The sequence below is a fragment of the Zootoca vivipara genome, chromosome 5, assembly GCF_965207765.1.
Source record: "Zootoca vivipara chromosome 5, rZooViv2.hap1.1, whole genome shotgun sequence".
NCBI lineage: Eukaryota > Metazoa > Chordata > Lepidosauria > Squamata > Lacertidae > Zootoca > Zootoca vivipara.
The window spans coordinates 68195437-68213485 of NC_142588.1; the positions used below are offsets into that span (position 1 = coordinate 68195437).

Sequence of the window (18049 nt, forward strand, 5' to 3'; positions counted from 1 at the left end):
CAGAGCTGGCAGCCTCTCACCCTATTCCAAACACCCTTTCTTGTGGAGTGTTCCCTCAGCCTCCTCTCCTCTCTTCTTGGGAGTCCTCAGGGCAGAGGAGGGAGGGAAGGAAAGAAAGAAAGAAAGAAAGAAAGAAAGAAAGAAAGAAAGAAAGAAAGAAAGAAAGAAAGAAAGAAAGAGGGACAGAGGCCAGTGTTGCCCACGGAACCCCTGACCATCATTCAAGGAGCATCATTCAAGGTTGAAAAGCACTGAATTAAGGGGTTGTTTTTTTTCTGAACCTAAGGAGCTCCCCAAACCTGTTTTAGCTTGCAATTTTTTTTATAATTTTCTAAAAATGCACATGCGTGGAGCTAGAACTGGTTGACTTGGGTTCTAGAAGCCAACAGCTAAGATTCTAGGGGCTTGCATTTCTAGGGAGATTCTAGGGGCTTGCATTTCTAGCTGCTTTGGGAGCACTGCTGCACAGGATAACTTCAGGATAAATGCATTGCTCCATATTTGCTTTTTTATGTTTATTTTTAGTCAGCAGTACTGTGCTACAGGGACCAATGATGTGACTGCATATAAGGCAGTTTCCTACCTTCGAAGCCGATAAACATTCTAATACTGTATATAGATTTTAATGAAGGTATCATAAAACTCCAGTGCTGTTCTGCCTATGAAACTAAGGCAGTTAGTTCAGAAATGAAAGAAGAAGAAGAAATCCAGCATTTTTCATTGGATTAAAAATGGAAGCACTACTTTCTACAAAAATTCATTCTGGACTTCACAATCTACTCTGGAGTTTGGGCATAAGGAAATGGACCCAACTTTACATATGTCAAAAACCATATTGGATTATTTAGCAAAGTTTGTGGCCTCTGTGAAGTCAGCTGCAAAATTCTGCTTGGTGATTTTAGTGAAAGTGAACTGAAAACTTCATCGAGACATTCCGAAGGCAAAAATAAATACATAGATAATCAAGAGATGTGCCATGCGGAACTGCCTTCTAAATACAGTCTTAGTTATTCTGCCCGTCTCTTCCCATAAATGTAACCTCTTTGGTGTAGGTGAGATGATCACAGAAAATTGCCTCTTCCCCTCTGAAAAAACTGCATATATAGATGTTTTCAAACATGAATGCATTTTTAAAATTAAAGCGGCACTCCCAATTTCAGTTTAAGTGACTAGAGGTTGTATGACACCTGCTGGGAAGGGTGTAGCTGTTTTCCATGGAGAAGGTCCCAGATTCTCCAGGTACAGCTGGAAGAGACCCCCACCTGACAGGTAAGTTTGCACAGTACTGAACTAGAGGGACTAAAGCAACTTCCTATGTTCCCAGGACACAAGGCAAACATGAAACAAATACAATGGAAAATAAACCTGGTCACAGCAGTTGTAATCTCATCCTCCTTATTCTGTACAAGTACCCAGAAGAGCTGGTTCAGAATCACAGGCAGAAAATTCACGATGACATGGATCCTCTCAATTTTGAGCAAATTCTGATTAAGAAACAAAAATACATGTAAAGACAGACAGATCCTCTGCTGCTTTGTGACAACTGCACATTAATGTAATTTCATCAAAGTAGAGTTATATTTTGCTGTAGAAACAGTTGTACCCAAATCATGTATGATTTAAACTGTATTTTAAATAGGTATGCAAAGATAGAGCCAGAGCAGTATACAGTATCTGTTCAGGTGTTGAACATGGAGCAGGGAGATGTGGTTTGGATTTATGCATGTCCAATGGAGTTGCCACTGATCTGATAACAATTTCTCAACTTAACCAGCATTAGGTGTCTATTTCTGAAATCTTCTCTCCTTGCATGGTTAGGCAACAATGACAAAGTTAAGAAAGGAAAAGATACAGTGACCCAGTGTATGCTATTGTGAGCTTCTTGGACAAAGGGAAGTGTGAAAAATGAATTAATATCAAGATTCATGGAGAATTTTCTCTGCAATAGCTTGCTGTTTTCTAAACCTTAAGGCAGTCTTCGCCAACCTGGTACCCTTCAGAGGTTTTGGACTACAACTCCCATCAGCTCCAGGCAGTAGTTCGAAACCTCTGAAAGGCTATACATTGGCGAAGGCTGACTTATGAAATCTCAAGAGAAGCCTTAGTGCCAGCAAATTGCTAAAGACTGAGCTATGGAAAATTGACCGCAAAGGGAGGGGTGTAGTTAATGACCACATTTCCTCATCCTGTTACTTCCTCTGTATGTTGCAGCTGTTTGAATGAGGAAAACCTCAAAAAGAATGACATAATGCTTCAAAGTAGCTAAATTTAATTTTTGGAAATGCTCTTGAATCAAAACACGTGAATGGCTGTTCCAAGAGCATCATGGATCACAAACTGCAATATGCACATTTACCTCATGACAAAAGTGACATCAGAAATAGTGATGGACAAAGAGTTGCGAGCTAGTTTTAAAGGGGTAAGTTGATCATCTGCAAATAAGACAATTCTTGTTCAAATAACAGTGAACCTAAACTTGGTGTCCTAGGACAAGCTGCAGTGATTCCTCCAACTTTCATGACTTTAAAAGGGGATTATACACATTCAGGGAGAATAAAAGAATGCCTGGTCATGATAAATGACATCAAAACTATCAATGATGGCTATATATTATTCCCCCCCCCCCCACGGATCAGAGTCATCATGCCTGAATGCCAGTTGCTGGGGAACATGAACAGGAGATAACTATTTCGCTCATATCCTGCCTGTGTGCTTCCCAAACACATCTGGTCACTCACTGTGGGAACAGAAGGCTAGACTAGATGAGTCTCTGGCATGGCTCCTCTTATGGTATTAGGCATGCAGTGCTGTACATGGGGCATTGCTGACCTCCTGGCTTCCAAACACAGCGTGAGCGGTAAGGAAAGGGAGTTCAGGGTTGTGTGGCACAACAGAGCCAATCAGATGCTCTTGAGATTACATTCCCAAACAGCTCACGCCTTACCCTCTCTCTGGTAAGCACCAGCAATATGTTGTGCTCAGTCTATGCTGCTACACAAGCCGCTTTGGGTCTCAGGACATAGGGGTGCTCTTATGGCGTTCTACCACCTATGCACTCACATAATGAATGGGAAGGACAGTAGCTAAACAGCAACACAAAAGGTCATTTGGTTCCTGGGAGTCAAATATGGAAAGCAAATATTGTGTACCCTGGAGTTTTCTTGAATACTCCAGAACAACCTTGTAAATAGCCACTTGCCTGATCACCGGTGGTAAATAAATGATACACCAATGTGACCAGGCAGGGTGATTTTTTTTTTCATTTGGGAGAGAGTAGGATAATTTCCGTTTTTTTTAGCAGCCCATGGTGTAATGGGTTTAATGGTATTTAACATTTGCCATGGGCCTGTAACTTTTGGGCTAAACCTTGGGGGGGGGGGCTGTGTGTGATCAGTGTCATTTGCAAAGCTGCTTTGGAGCTATTCAGCAACGTGGCATCCATTATTGTGAATATGTGTGCATTTCTAAAACTGATACAATGGGAGTTATTCAAAAGGCAAAGTCAAAACAAAGCATTACTTAGTGGTAAGCTCATCTTTATCACTACTATCAAATACATCATTATCATAAACACTGCAATTATCATTTATCATCTTACCTTACAGGAGATGATAAAGTTTGAGGTAGGTGGTTGGGAGAGATCCCTGTTCCTTTTTTGGCACTGCTGGAAAAACCTATTCAGATATGGATCCTAAAAGCAGCAAAAAACATTATTTACTTAGTTATACCTACATCATGTACACATTGTATCCTGCTCTTCCTCCAATAGGAGCAGAGGGAAATTCAACCATATATGAACAAGAAACAAAACAGCAGTACGAATCCATCATTAAAAACGTATCAAATTCCATCAAACTATTTCAGCAGTGGCAGCAGAATACGACACCAAAACTACCAACACTCAGTCTATTTCAAAGTGATACACAAAATGACAGTGAAGTGTCAGAAATACTGACTTGCATTCTTAACGAATAAGCAGAAGTGTAATGGCAAGCAATGAAACAATGAAAAATTAGCCAGATACAGTTAACTTCTGCATCACTCCTTTATATGTGTTTTTCATGTTTTATTCAGTGTTGATCAGATCTGTTGCAGTGTCAGCAGTGTCACTGGCTTCCTAGAAAAGAACACTGCATTTTCCAATTCATTTTTTTACTAATACCTGCAACCCTCCCCCTTTCTGCAAAAGACTTTAGCCTTTTTTCTTTAGCTATTTACTGTGCAAAATCTTACCCCATGGTTCTGTGCTGCTGGAGGAATGTGAAAGAGGTCCCCCACCCGCTGCTATTGTCCACCAGAGCCCCCCCATGTCATCATGGAAAGCTTGATGGATCGAACACGACTGCTGGTGGCAGCCAGCACAGAACCCCAGAATGGGATAAAGCAGAGCACGGCCAGATCTCTGCATCCTAAACCCATCCATTCCTCTGAAAGGGGCTTGATCTGGGCTTCTCTCTCACACACAAATGAAGCTAGCCTTTCCCTCTACCTGCCCTGACCGAGCATGAGCTACCAGGGCTTCAGATGTGGTGGCTCTGACCCAGCATGAGCTACCAGGGCTTCAGATGTGGTGGCTCTGACCCAGCATGAGCTACCAGGGCTTCAGATGTGGTGGCTCTGACCTAGCATGAGCTACCAGGGCTTCAGATCTGTTGCTCTGCTGCTGCCAACCATAGCTCAGGATTGCTGTGAAATTTTTGTTTTGACAATCTTTGTATAAATCTTTGGTTTATGAACTTAATCCATTCCGGAAGTCCCTTCTTAAACCAAAGCGTTCTTAAACCAAGGTGTGCTTTCCCAAAGCAGCGGGGGACTCAGTTGACAAATGGAACACACTCAACAGGAAGCGGAACATGTTCGGCTTCCAAGGCAAAGTTCACAAACCAAAACACCTACTTCTGGGTTTGTAGAGTTCTTAATCCAAGTTGTTCATAGACTAAGCTGTTCTTCGACCAAGGTACCAATGTAATTCCTTGAGGAAGTGAGTACGGAATATCCATATTAAACAATTTATTACAGACTAAACTAAATAGTCTATCTTTCTCCTTTGGTGATCAATCGTAGCTGAGTAAGATTGCCTTCCATGAAAACGGTCTTAATAGCGAGTCCGTAAGTGATTGTGCAGGCCGATTCTGGATCCACATGTCCTTCCACAGTGGGGACATAGGTTTCTGCATGGGAGCTGATCACGGTGAGGGTTTGCCAAACGTGCCTTCCTCTTAGCTCGATTCTCCTTTTCGCCCTGAGTTTGTGCTTCTTCAAAGTCCATGACACCTTTGGTAAAGGCTGTTCTCCAGTTGGAGCACTCGCAGGCCAATGTTTCCCTGTTATCAGTGCTTATACTACTTTTTTTTAGATTTTAGATTTTTTAGATTTGCCTATCTATACATTCATATTCAATACTGCATCTGTAAAATGAAAACCATGGTGACCTTGCTGAAACATTAAGTAGAAATTCTACATGCAGCCTTTGGATTCAGCCTTTCACACACACTGCCTTTCACCAAGATAAATTTTTGTAAAGGTGCTCACCTGAGTATAAACTGTCGATACAACCAATGAAGACACTTTGAAGAGTGGCTTCCCTCCATCTACCCACTTCACGTCACTTCCGCTGTGCTGCAAACAATACAAGCAGCACGTATTTCTATTTAATGTCCACAACCCTTAATTCAAAGTCATGTCGCCGCATATTTTATAGACTACCCAGAATCAGAAAAGGATGCACCTATTTGTAGATGTCCAGAACAGAAGTAGCTGTTCAGTATGTGATTCCAGACATGTATGGGATTATAGCCAACAACTAGAAGAAAAACACCCATGTGCCTTAATACAAAGGGCATATTTACACTGTAATTCATTGTGTCAGCTCTACAGCAGGTGCAGCATGGAAGAAAATTCTCTCAAGTAATCCACATGCAAAATGTGCCAGGTGAAGCAATGCATGCACACACAATTATCTACCAGATCTGGCCACCACAGAAAAAGGATGTGGTTGTATGAGGTGATTCACACACACACACACACACACACACACACACACACACACACACACTGTACACATGAGGCAATGTGTGTCTGTGAGCTTGAGATTTACTTCCGTAACTTATCATATGTAGAAAGTGAACCCCTCTTTCGCCTTCATTTCTGTAAGGCAGTGTCAGACACCAAGGATAATAAACCTGCACAAATGCTTTACAGATTTCAAATTGTAAGATTCACAGACACTTTTCTTTTACAGGAGAGACACAAAACTCAAATGCTGCACAATACCTTTCCAGCTGCAGGATCCTGAAGGCTCAGATAACCGGGAGGCAGGCTGGTTGCCACTGGTATGTTGTGTTCTTGAGACACTAGCTGGTCATCTTTCAATAAAGGTAGCCAAGCATATCCCACTGCACCCAAAAGGAGGTATTAGCATTAGAACATTTTGCTAAGAGAGAAGCAATGATGGTCACACACACAAAACAAATCTTGTCATAAATGCTTGACCTAAAATGATACTACGTAATACAGGAACAATGCAAATCATGGCTTCGATCAAAGTATAGCTACCTGATGTTTCCAGGGCCTCTTTCTTTTTGGCATTAGCTTTCGCATTTATGTCACAGGTGACGTGATAAAATGAAAAGAGAATGTGGTGCTTCTTATGGAGTTGAGTAGGCAGCTCAAGCTTCACCTGAAATGTAAAATGTTGCAACCATCTTTAGTTGAGACGGACTCAAACAAGAGCAAGAGAGGGATCCTGGGTGGCTTGAGCCTGATCTTAACTTATCATCGTTTCAATACAGACAGCTGCCCCTCTTGTCCCTACGCTGTGGAACTTGTGTGTGAAATGGGGATGAGAGCACAAAACTCTACCCAGTTACATAAGTCTATTACTTTTTAAAAGATGTCTTTTAAAAACCAGCACTGTTCAGGCAAGCCTTTGGAATGTGTTTTTTCAACTAACCTGTCTTTATTGATGTTTTAATTGATGTTATTATATGTTTTTATGTTGTACACCATATACAATGTGTTTTATAAATATTAAATAAGTAAATAACAAACAAAATAACTGACCGTGTATCTTATCATTTTCAAAAACTGTGTGTGTGTATAGAACCACCTCACAGCCCCAGCCCTTTCCTTAAAAGCAGGCAGTTCCTAAAGGCCTGTCTTCTCTTGCCAATGGAAGGATAACAAGGAGGGAGCCAGTCTAACTTCTCTAGGGAGGGAGTTCTGAAATCTGGGAGCAGCTACCGAGAAGGCCCTCTCCCGTGTCCCCACCAAGCGTGCCTGTGAGGGTGGCAGGACCGGGAGCCTTAACTGTTAAATGTATCCTAAATAGTAGCAATACATATGAAGTCACAATAAAGCAAGCTTACCTCATCGTAAAAATCAGGGTTCTGTGAATGATGTAGAACAGCTGTATATGCTGCTGATGCAAAGAGTGGTCCACCAGGCTTTCCGTAGATGCACTGTTCAAAGAGATTGTGCTTTAATTTGTTTGTTACATTTTGTGGATTGTATTCCCAACAACTGCTTTTAGTGCCCAAAGCTCGGAAGGCTTTATCAGCCTGGATTCTCATAACTTATATGAACTCTTGGAAGAATTGATGTGGATCGTAGTTTATATGAGACAACAGTGTACACTGGACTGTTTCTCTCTCTCTCTCTCTCTCTCTCTCTCTCTCTCTCTCTCTCTCTCTCTCTCACACACACACACACACACACACGTATGAAACAGTCCAGTGTACAATGTCTTCTCAACTACCTACCTACCTACCTACCTACCTCCAGAGACCTGAACCAATGGTTTCAAATGATAGGAAATGAGATTCTGACTAAACATTAGGAATAATTTTCAGATGGTAAGAGCTGTTTGACAGTGAAGGATGGTGGACTCTACTTTTCTGGAATTTTTAAACAGAAGTTGGATAGTCCTCTGTCAGGGAGATTCCTGCATCGGAGGAGGTTGGACTAGATGACCCTTTGGGTACCTTCCAACTCTACAATTCTGTGATTCTAAGAACTGCAGAATAGGCATTTCCAGCAAGTCCTACTAATAATTGTTATAATAAAGGATTGTTATGGAAATACAAAGAATGCACGGAACAGCCTCAGTGGTGCGGCTGCCAAAGAAATTGCTTTGGACCTATTGCTTTGTGAATGAGATCCATCTCTGCTCACCTTCATGGGCTTGGCTCTTTCTTCATCGGAACTTTTAAATTCAATGCAGACTGTTATATTCCGTGCCTGTAAGAGAAAGGTGCAAATGGAAATTATTAGCTCATAAATTACATGCAAATTAAAGATGTGTGAAATACAAGGCTTTGTTCCAAATCTGGCACTATGCTGTCAAGTTGAGAGCAAACCAGAGCAGTGTTATGAAGCCAGAAAGAAGACTGTGGAATATTTAACCTCTTATCAACTGAAGTATATGAACACAGAAAGCAGACCCTTTGCTTTTGATTCTTGCTTTGGTTATAATTCACATTCTGTATATAGTAATATTCAAATATTCATTAATTTATTTTTATTTTTTCAGGTTTAACACTACAGTTCTGTATTTGGACATACTGCATTCTTAAATGTGATTTTTTAAGCAGGGTATGTCTATGTGGCTGAGCCCTCCTTTAAAGCAGGTCTCATTTATTTCAGTGAAGCACATCTTAATGAAAGTGTATTTAGAATCAATCCTGGTTCCATTACATTGTAGCTGCTTCTCTAATGCCATTAGCTACAACAGTTTGTCAGATCATTAACCCTGATTGAGATTTTGGAAAAACAAAATGCAATTTTTAAATTGAGCAAAAGAAACAAAGAGAAAAGAGAGGCCTATTCCACAGGAAATTCTGCTATACAGGTCCAAATGCTATTAATAAAATCAACAGGTTTTATTTTTACATAAATGCGTGCACAACTGGGGGTTCCAAAGGTGAATAGGGTTCAGACGTATTCTATATCCGTTGCAAACTAAGGGCCAAATTATCTCTTGGTGAATTAGGAGCACAGTGAGCTTTCAAGGAGCAACGAAGCTAGCATTCAACTGCTTAATCGCACTCAGATCCCTTGTGAGAACAGCTGAGGCCAAGCAGCTGAATAATTGAAAGCATCACATAATTGCTAGGGATCTAACCTATGCAATGAACGCTGTTTGTGAATCCTTCATTTTAAGAGAATCGAGATTTTAGTTGCAAGCTATTCAATAGGTAAGTCCCACTGAACTAAAGAGGGACTTACTTTTGAGTAAACACACTGAGGGTTGCTGTGCTAAGGCTCTTGCTTTGGCATACCTTGTTGAAGCATTTTTGGCTATCGTATTTCAGATGTTTGGGATAGATGTAGATTTGGTTTTTATATACTCTATAAATCTGGGAGTACTTTGTCGATTCTTGGACAAATTCTTCCACCTCTACTGTGGGCTGATGCTCCTTGATATCATTGAATGGCTTGATTGGAATAAAAGATGATGTTACACAATCTTGAGAAAGAAAGAAAAAGAAAGAAAGAAAACCCATTAGTCATAAAACTGTAGCCTTTTACTATTATGGGCTATAATATAGAAAGCCCAGCAAACACAGCAGGGCTTCTTATACCTCTTCCCTACAACCCCCACAACAACCACACCATCACAGTTCTTGATGAATCAATCAATCAATCAATCAATCAGATGTTGGTTTTCTGGGTCAAAAGTCATACTTGGCCGAGCAATATCTTGGTGGGGTTTGGGAGGGCTGAATCTTGGAAGATCTGAAATATTCAAAACCTGCTGGGCACCCAGAAGCAGTGAGGGATGAGTTGTGCTTCCCTCTCATCTGTTTTCCTTTCTGGGTGATTTTTTTTGGGGGGGTTGGGGGTTCCCTGGGCTGGGAAACCCTCCAGAACGGGCATATTATATCCTCCTGTTTGGGATAAATATTTGAGTAATTGGAAAGCTTTGGACTGAAGACATCTTCAGTCCAATATAACACTATGTAAAGATACACACTATGTAAAGATGCACGCATGGTGGTCCATAGGGTGGGAACTGGAGAGTGTGTGTGCTTGTTTCTTCCCAACTGGATGAACCGTAATCCACAAATTCCTGTCTTACCTTTTAAAAAGAGCATAATTCTAGCATGTGTATAATTTTATTATTTGTATGCTGCCCATCTGACTGGGTTGCCCAGAACATGCGATACAAAAGTAAAATGTACAGGTACTGTTCATCTCATGTTTTTTGTGAGAAATCAGCCTGCTTTCCTTGTTCAGTGTTTTACTTTCGACCTTCTCCCACCCGGGAAAATCCCTGCAGATGCCTATGGATACAGAATTTGTTGAAGTGCGACTGACAAAGGAGGAGATCCTATGAAACTGGCAGAGGAGGAAACACGAGCGATACGTATTTCCTTTGTGCATGTTCTTAGGGCTCATGTGAAGATGGGGGATATTATCTCTGTCCCCGTGTCAGAGAAAAAAAGGCATCTCTATCCATCACACAAGGTCTGAAATTGTATGGGAAGGAAGACTAAGACAGTCATGCTTCTACTTTTGCTGCTTGTATGGAATGTTTGAAAATTGCAAATGGTTTTATCCATGAAATTCTATGGAGCACAGATGTGGTGATGTGCAATGTAGCCTAGTGTCAGGTGTGTTAATGGTACAAAATCTGCCTATCTACCAAACTCCTTTACAAAACTCCACTCCTATGCAAAGGAACCACAGAATCAATTTTTAAAAAACCATTTTTTAAAAAAGTGATATTCATCCCCCCCCCCTAATCTCAATGTCTCATCAAAATGGTTAGCAATTTCTTAGAAATTACAAAATGGAATCATACTTTGATGCTCCAAAGGTACAGAATCAACTGTGATTTCTAAGCTGCCAGGTATGATCTGAATTTTGTTGATCTTCTCTGCCCTGCAAACATCAGAAATATATTTTTAAAAGGTGACACGGACAGAACAAGCAAGAGCAGTTGTAAATGAACACAGACATTGATCACATCCACATCGTATGTTTGAAGCACTCTTATACCACTTTAATAGTCATTGTTTCCCCCAAAGAAACCAAGGAAGTGTAGTTTGTTAATGGTGTTGAGAGCTGATAGGAGACCTACAGTTCCCAGTACAAATTAATGGTGGGACCATCATATAAAGCAGCGGTTTTAGGGAACTGTGGCCTTCCAGATGTTGCTGAACTACAACTCTCATTATCCTTCTCCATTGGCCACACAACTGGGGCTGATGACAAAAGTACTCCAGCAACATTTGGAGGAACCTCCCCCCCCAGTATAAAGGAAAATGGAATTAGTGATTTAAGGTACAAAGAAAAGAATAAAGCAAGACATTAAATTTTAGTGAACTGCTGAACTACAGCAAAATCCATTTTTCTTCTCAAATAGAAGTGAGGCAACTGTCATGAAAAGAACTCTTTCATTTAATCTTATTTCTGTTATTTTTTCCAGCAACAATTATTGTAATAATGGTAGGAAATAACTCTGAGCAATATTCACTGTATTGTCATTCGGCTACGCCTAGCTGAAAAAAACGGTGTCAGCTTCTGCATTGTAACAATGAAGGGGCGAGGAACCAAGTGAAAGCTCTGTCTAGGTGACCATTATTCCATTGCTCAAAGCTCTTCAATGGCAAATTTGAAAAGCATTATCAAGGCTAGAATCAATCGCTAAGCCATATAGAACAAAGCCTTGCTGATGACGAATTGCCGTAGCTTCTGAATAAGCAAACTATGCTGGATTCAGCCACTGAAGATTAACTTTGTACTGCAACCTGAAGTACAGAGTAACCCATGGACTCTCCCTGCCCTCTCCTCCCTTGGCTTAAGAGAAAACCCAAAGCAGGCTTGTCCTGAGAGCCCTGCCCGGGAGCTGTACACAGCCCTAAACCAGTCGGGTTACCAGCTCCTGCATGGAGCCTGGACATATAACCAAAGTTCCAAAGACAACACAGAAGCCTTGCCTTGCTAAATTCTTATAAATCATTGAACATGAACATAGAGAGGGGTGGAAAAGGCCCTTAATGAAATGAAGCAGTTACTGGATGAAAACAACTCTGTACGGGACTTCCTGTTTTGCAGCAAACCCGGCAAGTCATCTTCTGGGGTGCTCCGGTACCCGGGAGGGGTCCCAGATGGAGATTAATGGGGGGCAAGGGGCATGTTTCCCCTAACTTTTCAAGGGTATTGAAAGGGCACGATCCATGGTCGTCCGTTAATGCCTTTTTGTGTGTGTGAGCAGGGTTGGAAATCCCTGACTCCCAGACAAAAAGGTAAGGGCGCTCAACGGCTCCATCCAAGGACAGCCCCAACCAGCTACCATGGTGAGCTGCGGAATACCTTTGAATTTGGACATAATTGGTGAGCGAAGAGGCACCACCTGCCCTGAAAAGATCCTGGTTTATGCTGCAGGTTAAAATCATCTGTTTGGAAAGGTTTGGAAAGAATGGAAGAGGCTAATTTCTGCTTTGCCTGAATGGTGGAAGGAGGGAAGGAGAGGCAATATTTTAAGTCATATTTCTTTTCTTGAGATCTATGTTATCCATCCACCCTCCCCAAAAGTAATGGAATGCAAAGTTTTCGGGAAGAGTGGACTTTAAATATACCTTATTGCAATGGATTTATTTTATAACGAAGGACTTTGTCTGAAAGGAGGAGGAGAGTAACAACCTTGACGGACTTTTGAGGGATTTTGACCACCCCTTGTATTGTGAAATAAAAATAGTAAAAGAAAAGAAAAGATTGGTATGAACTGGATTGACTGTCTGTTAAGCACTTGGAAGAGAATAAGCTGTGGAGTTGGATGTAATGGAACTGAGGATCGCAGGATGGAGTGCAGCAATATTTATTAATTTTGGGGGGAGGATGGAGAGGAGAGATGGATTTTGTTGAGATTACATCAGCCCTTCCCCCTTGAAGCTTGAAGCTGGAAATAAGAACAGTGAAAGGGACAGGATAGACCACAGTGTATACCATCTTGACAGCTTCAGAGACTTTCAGACAGAGAAGAAGAGGTATGGATTATGTTTATTCATTAATGATTTATTAATGAGCTGGTTGGATGTAAAACCGCAGATTAAATTTGGCGAAATGTGAAGGGTGAGTGACACTGGGAGATTGGCAGTGTTAAAGGGGGGGGGGAATGTATATTATATAAAGGTAAAGGTAAAGGGGCCCCTGACCATCAGGTCCAGTCGTGTCCGACTCTGGGGTTACGGCGCTCATCTCGCTCTATAGGCCGAGGGAGCCGGCGTTTGTCCGCAGACAGCTTCCGGGTCATGTGGCCAGCATGACAAAGCTGCTTCTGGCAAACCAGAGCAGCACACGGAAACGCCGTTTACCTTCCCGCCGGAGCGGTCCCTATTTATCTACTTGCACTTCGATGTGCTTTCGAACTGCTAGGTGGGCAGGAGCTGGGACCGAGCAATGGGAGCTCACCCCGTTACAGGGATTCGAACCGCCGACCTTCTGATCAGCAAGCCCTAGACTCTGTGGTTTAACCCACAGTGCCACCTGGGTCCCTCATATTATATATTTATACCCCCCAAAATTATAGGAGTTTCATTTTCATCCTCTGCACATCGCACCAGTGAGGCTGAGTTGTTTATTACTGGGGGCATATGTCAGACAGCAATTCTCAAGGCCATGTTAGGGCGGAATGTATGTTGTCTGGGAGGAAGCAAGATCTGTCTTTCTCAGGCAAAGTGTTACTCAAGAGGTATCAGAAGGAAATGTTTCAAAATTGATGAACGGATATTATAGATAGATAAAAGAGGATTCACTGTACTCGACTATTTTGAGGACAGGTTATAGCAATGTTCAAAAGCCACAGCAGAAATTGGTAATGGAACAGGTGATATGTAGGGAGAAGGATTGAATGGATTTTGAAATGATAGTTGAAAAAATTATTTCACTGGGAGCAGCAAGGGAGGGGGGAAATGGGGGAGAGACATCTGGGGGTGGGAAATCAGCTGTTAAATTTGTTAAACATTATGGAAATCAATAAAAATAACTGGCAAAAAAGAAAAACTGTACTTCCATTTAGTCAATATACCTGATAAAACTCTCCTCCATGAAATGAATGTACATATCTTTAATTCCTACACTTTCCCCTTGCTTCAACTGAAATTAATTCCATTCAAATTAATTCCACAATCAAGTGGCCATAAAGTTTGTTAATGCAGCAAACATCTCTCCAGTTTTCCCAAAGAGCTTTGCTGGAAACCCACTTTGGCATGCAACTGACTAATGTGAAAACCATTCCGTGTAATGTGGTTGTTTTGGCACTCATCTCTTCTGTGCAAACAAAACCATTGATGCAAAGGAGTTAATCAACACAGCCAAGCAATGATTCCTTACCTTCTGTATTCTGTGACGAGTTTCATTAAGTCATCCGTTGAAATTTTGCTACTTTCTTGCCTGAACAAAGGTGAGAACCGGGAATCTCTGTCAATATTTCCCTGATTATCTTTAAAGACTGGCCTGTAACAAAGGGAAACAATATATTAAATGAAAACCAAGCCATTGTTAATGATCTCTAGGGATGCATGAGTTCCTTCCTTTGTCACTGAGTTCTACTTTCAAGCTTTCTTTTTTCTAATTCCATCTTTTTTTAAAAAAACAAACAAACCTCCAAACACCCAAACCTAAAATTAAACATAATTTATCTGGAGGTTTTCAGCAATACGTCGAGTCAGATTGTGGCATGGGCGTTGAATCCAAGTAGTTCAATAATAATATTAACACCACACACCATTCTTGTTGAGGGTACCCTGTTTCTCATATTTTAAGACATATCCATAAAATAAGCCATAGCAGGATTTTTAAGCATTCAAGGATTATAAGCCATACCCCGAAAATAAGACATAGTGATAGGCGCAGCAGCAATGCCAGCCGCGGCAGGAGGAGGAAAAAAATAAGACATCCCTTGAAAATAAGCCATAGTGTGTTTTTTTGAGGGAAAAATAAATATAAGACGTGTCTTATAATATGAGAAACACGGTACAAGTCTATGCATATTTACCAGGGAATAAACTAGGGTGACCAGAGCACCTTTAATGGTGGGATAGATGAGGGAATTGATGCCTTCTCATGCTTCACTTAAAGGTGCAGAAGTCCTGTCCTCTTACACATTTTGGCCACATTGGAACAAGCCTCACTGAATAGAGTGAGACTGACCTCTGAAGAAGCAGCCACAGGGCTGCACAATAAAAAAAATAAAATAATAATAATAATTTATTATTTATACCCCCCCCAAATCTGGCTGGGTTTCCCCAGCCACTCTGGACAGCTCCCAACATAATATTAAAAACACGATAAAACATCAAAAACTTCCTTAAACAGGGCTGCCTTCAGATGTCTTCTAAAAGTCAGATTGCTGTTTATTTCCTTAACATCTGATGGGAGGGCGTTCCACAGGGCGGGTGCCACTACCAAGAAGGCCCTCTGCCTGGTTCCCTGTAACCTCACTTCTTGCACTGAGGGAACCATCAGAAGGGCATCGGCGCTGGACCTCAGTGTCTGGGCTGAATGATGGGGGTGGAGACGCTCTTTCAGATATACTGGGCGAAGGCCATTTAGGGCTTTAAAGGTCAGCACCAGCACTTTAAATTCTTGTGTATAGAAATTCTGTACCATTGCCATGACATGATGTTGGGAATCATGATGTTTTCCTAGGATGCAGCTTTAAAGCAGGGCTGAACAAGCTTAAGATCTCAAGGACCTACTTTGTATTTACTACAGTCCCAAGCAGGGCCGGATTTAGGAGTTAGGATTTAGGAGTTTAGGTTCTGATGCTTCACATCATAGTTTTAAGCCCTTCAGGTTCAGATTATCCACCACTGGATATTGGGGACACAGTTGGTTAGGTAGATATAGAATCAAGACATAAAGGACATACCGTACTTCTAATATTGCAAGTCATTGAGATATTTTACAGATTGGATTGTAAAATGGTCTGGTAACATTCAGTGCTCCAGATGTTGTTCAACTCCCACTCCCATCAGCCCTAGCCATCATGCCCAGTAGCCATGGGATGATGGGAGCTGTCATTCACTAACATCCGGAGGGCCACAGGTTCCCCCACCTTTGTTTGAAAAAATAATAGAATAATAGAATGGAAGGAAGGCTATATGGAAAATATTTTGTGGGAAATGAGGTCTCCAAGTACAAATCCTATTTGCAAACTCTGGCAGCTGTGGTAGAAATATGAGAAAGGGAGACTGACTTCTCACATTGTAATTCTAATGTGTGCTGCAATTATTGTCTCTTGGGAAAGTGTACAGGGCAACAACCCAAATTCCAGGACACAGAAACTTCTGTTGTGACAAAGGCCAGTTCTAGTGAGATATTGTCAGATTAGGAGTGACTCAAGAGTAAAGATTACATTATGGCTGTATGTGCCTGCTTTAAATTATAATAGCACAAAGTAAAATATAAAAATCCACATTAAATGGGAATAGTACTATAGCCAGAAATTAAAGAAATGGAAAGCACATTCACAGTCCAAGATTTCTGCTTTTCATCATAGCCGAGCCGCATTTTGCACAGCATGTTGTGTGTGTCTAGTGGAAATATCTATTTATAGCCTTGTGCAATTACTAGGGCAAATTCCACTTTGTGAGCCTAAAATGTGGATAAATCTACGAACTCCAGGAACTTGTCGTTGGTTATGTGAATGGGACTATTGATCCACAATTACCAGCCGTGCTAAAGCTATCCTGTGCTTTAATTTAAATGCTGCTTTTGCAGACTGTGAGCTACCTGTATATGGATTGGTACCTTGTCTGTCTGGTAACATATAAGAGCAGGAATTAAATGGGATGGGTGTGAGATGCAGTTACTTGCCACGTCAATGCCACTCACTGGACCACTCTAAAGAACATTTCAAACTAACATGCAATTTAAAATAGTGAAATGAAATTCTGCCCAGCCTTCAAAAGCACAGAAAGGTGAAACAGGAAGTGGGAGAGAGAATCATTTCCCCAACTTCCTTTTTCTGCTCTATGTAGTTTTTAAAGTTCAGATCAGCAGCTGAACAGAAAGTGGAGTGACCAAGAGGGTAGGAGGGAAAGGGGAACAGACCAGAAGACTGAGGAAGGGAAAGCAGAATGGCCAGAGGGGAGAAAGGGGTATGTCACAGGAGACTGGGAGAGAGAGAGAGGGAGAGGGAGAGCGAGCGAGAGAATTGCTAGAGGGTGAAGGAACACACAGATCCACATATACATATGCTGGTCCAGTGAAATGGATCCTCCCTACCCAAAACCACCATTGAGTCACCCATTGAGCTTCACGGCTGAGTGGGGATTTGAACTCTGCTCTCCCAGGTCCTAGCCCAACCCTCTACCCTACCCTACACTGGCTCTCTTTCTTTCCTTGCCCTGGAGAACTGCACCAAGTTATAGTCCTCTATATAGGGGTAGTGCTGTTGTTGTGCCTTGCTGTTTCAAGAAGAAGGGCCAGTTCCTTTCACAGCCGCTGTTGGTATGAGTAATTGCTGAAAACGACATTTACAAAGGCAGTTACGTACCGTACAGACCAGGCAAAGGGCATCCGGTATTTCCCCAACTTGCTGCAGAATTGCTTGTTGGATTTTAACACTCTCTGGGCCCACTAGGGAACAAACAAACAAACAAATTAATAATTCCTATAAAGAAAACTATCTGAAATCCCATAAACATATTGTAAATGTCACCCTGCTGGATGATCACTTGAAGATTTAATTATTCACAAGGAAAGAATGACATGAAAGCTGCACGTTTCAACCACTTGTTGATTCCTCCAACCAATGGTCTATCATAAAATTGGAGGAAGCTCATTTGTCCATCGGGCCCGACCCACTTGCCAGTGCAGGACAATACAGAGCAAGAGCATCTTCAAGAAGTGGCTGTCTATCCCCCTGCTTGAAGGCCTCCAGAGAAGGGCAGCCTGCCACCGCTCTAAGTAACTGGTACCATTATGTTGGTTTCATCAATGGACCTAGTTGAGTCATAGGAGGGGAGGGGATGGATTTGTAACCATCAATACCATAGCCCAGCAGGTTCAATTACTTAGCTAACAGATACTCAGACAA

General features: G+C 41.6%; 1 protein-coding gene across 10 annotated transcripts in view; it reads right to left on the bottom strand.

The window, feature by feature from the left end:
* The window catches only part of DOCK10 (dedicator of cytokinesis 10), a 177961-nt gene that overhangs the window by 53627 nt on the left and 106285 nt on the right, over nt 1–18049 (bottom strand). For all 10 annotated transcript variants that reach the window (XM_088669021.1, XM_035132552.3, XM_035132549.3 and 7 more), the window contains exons 14-24: nt 17507–17589; nt 14338–14460; nt 10805–10884; nt 9279–9466; nt 8173–8238; nt 7368–7460; nt 6556–6679; nt 6274–6395; nt 5533–5619; nt 3599–3691; nt 1366–1484 (exon numbers count right to left, since the gene is read on the bottom strand). In XM_088669021.1, the coding sequence (XP_088525147.1) occupies nt 1366–1484; nt 3599–3691; nt 5533–5619; nt 6274–6395; nt 6556–6679; nt 7368–7460; nt 8173–8238; nt 9279–9466; nt 10805–10884; nt 14338–14460; nt 17507–17589 (1178 nt within the window). The remainder of the gene's footprint in view (nt 1–1365; nt 1485–3598; nt 3692–5532; nt 5620–6273; nt 6396–6555; nt 6680–7367; nt 7461–8172; nt 8239–9278; nt 9467–10804; nt 10885–14337; nt 14461–17506; nt 17590–18049) is intronic.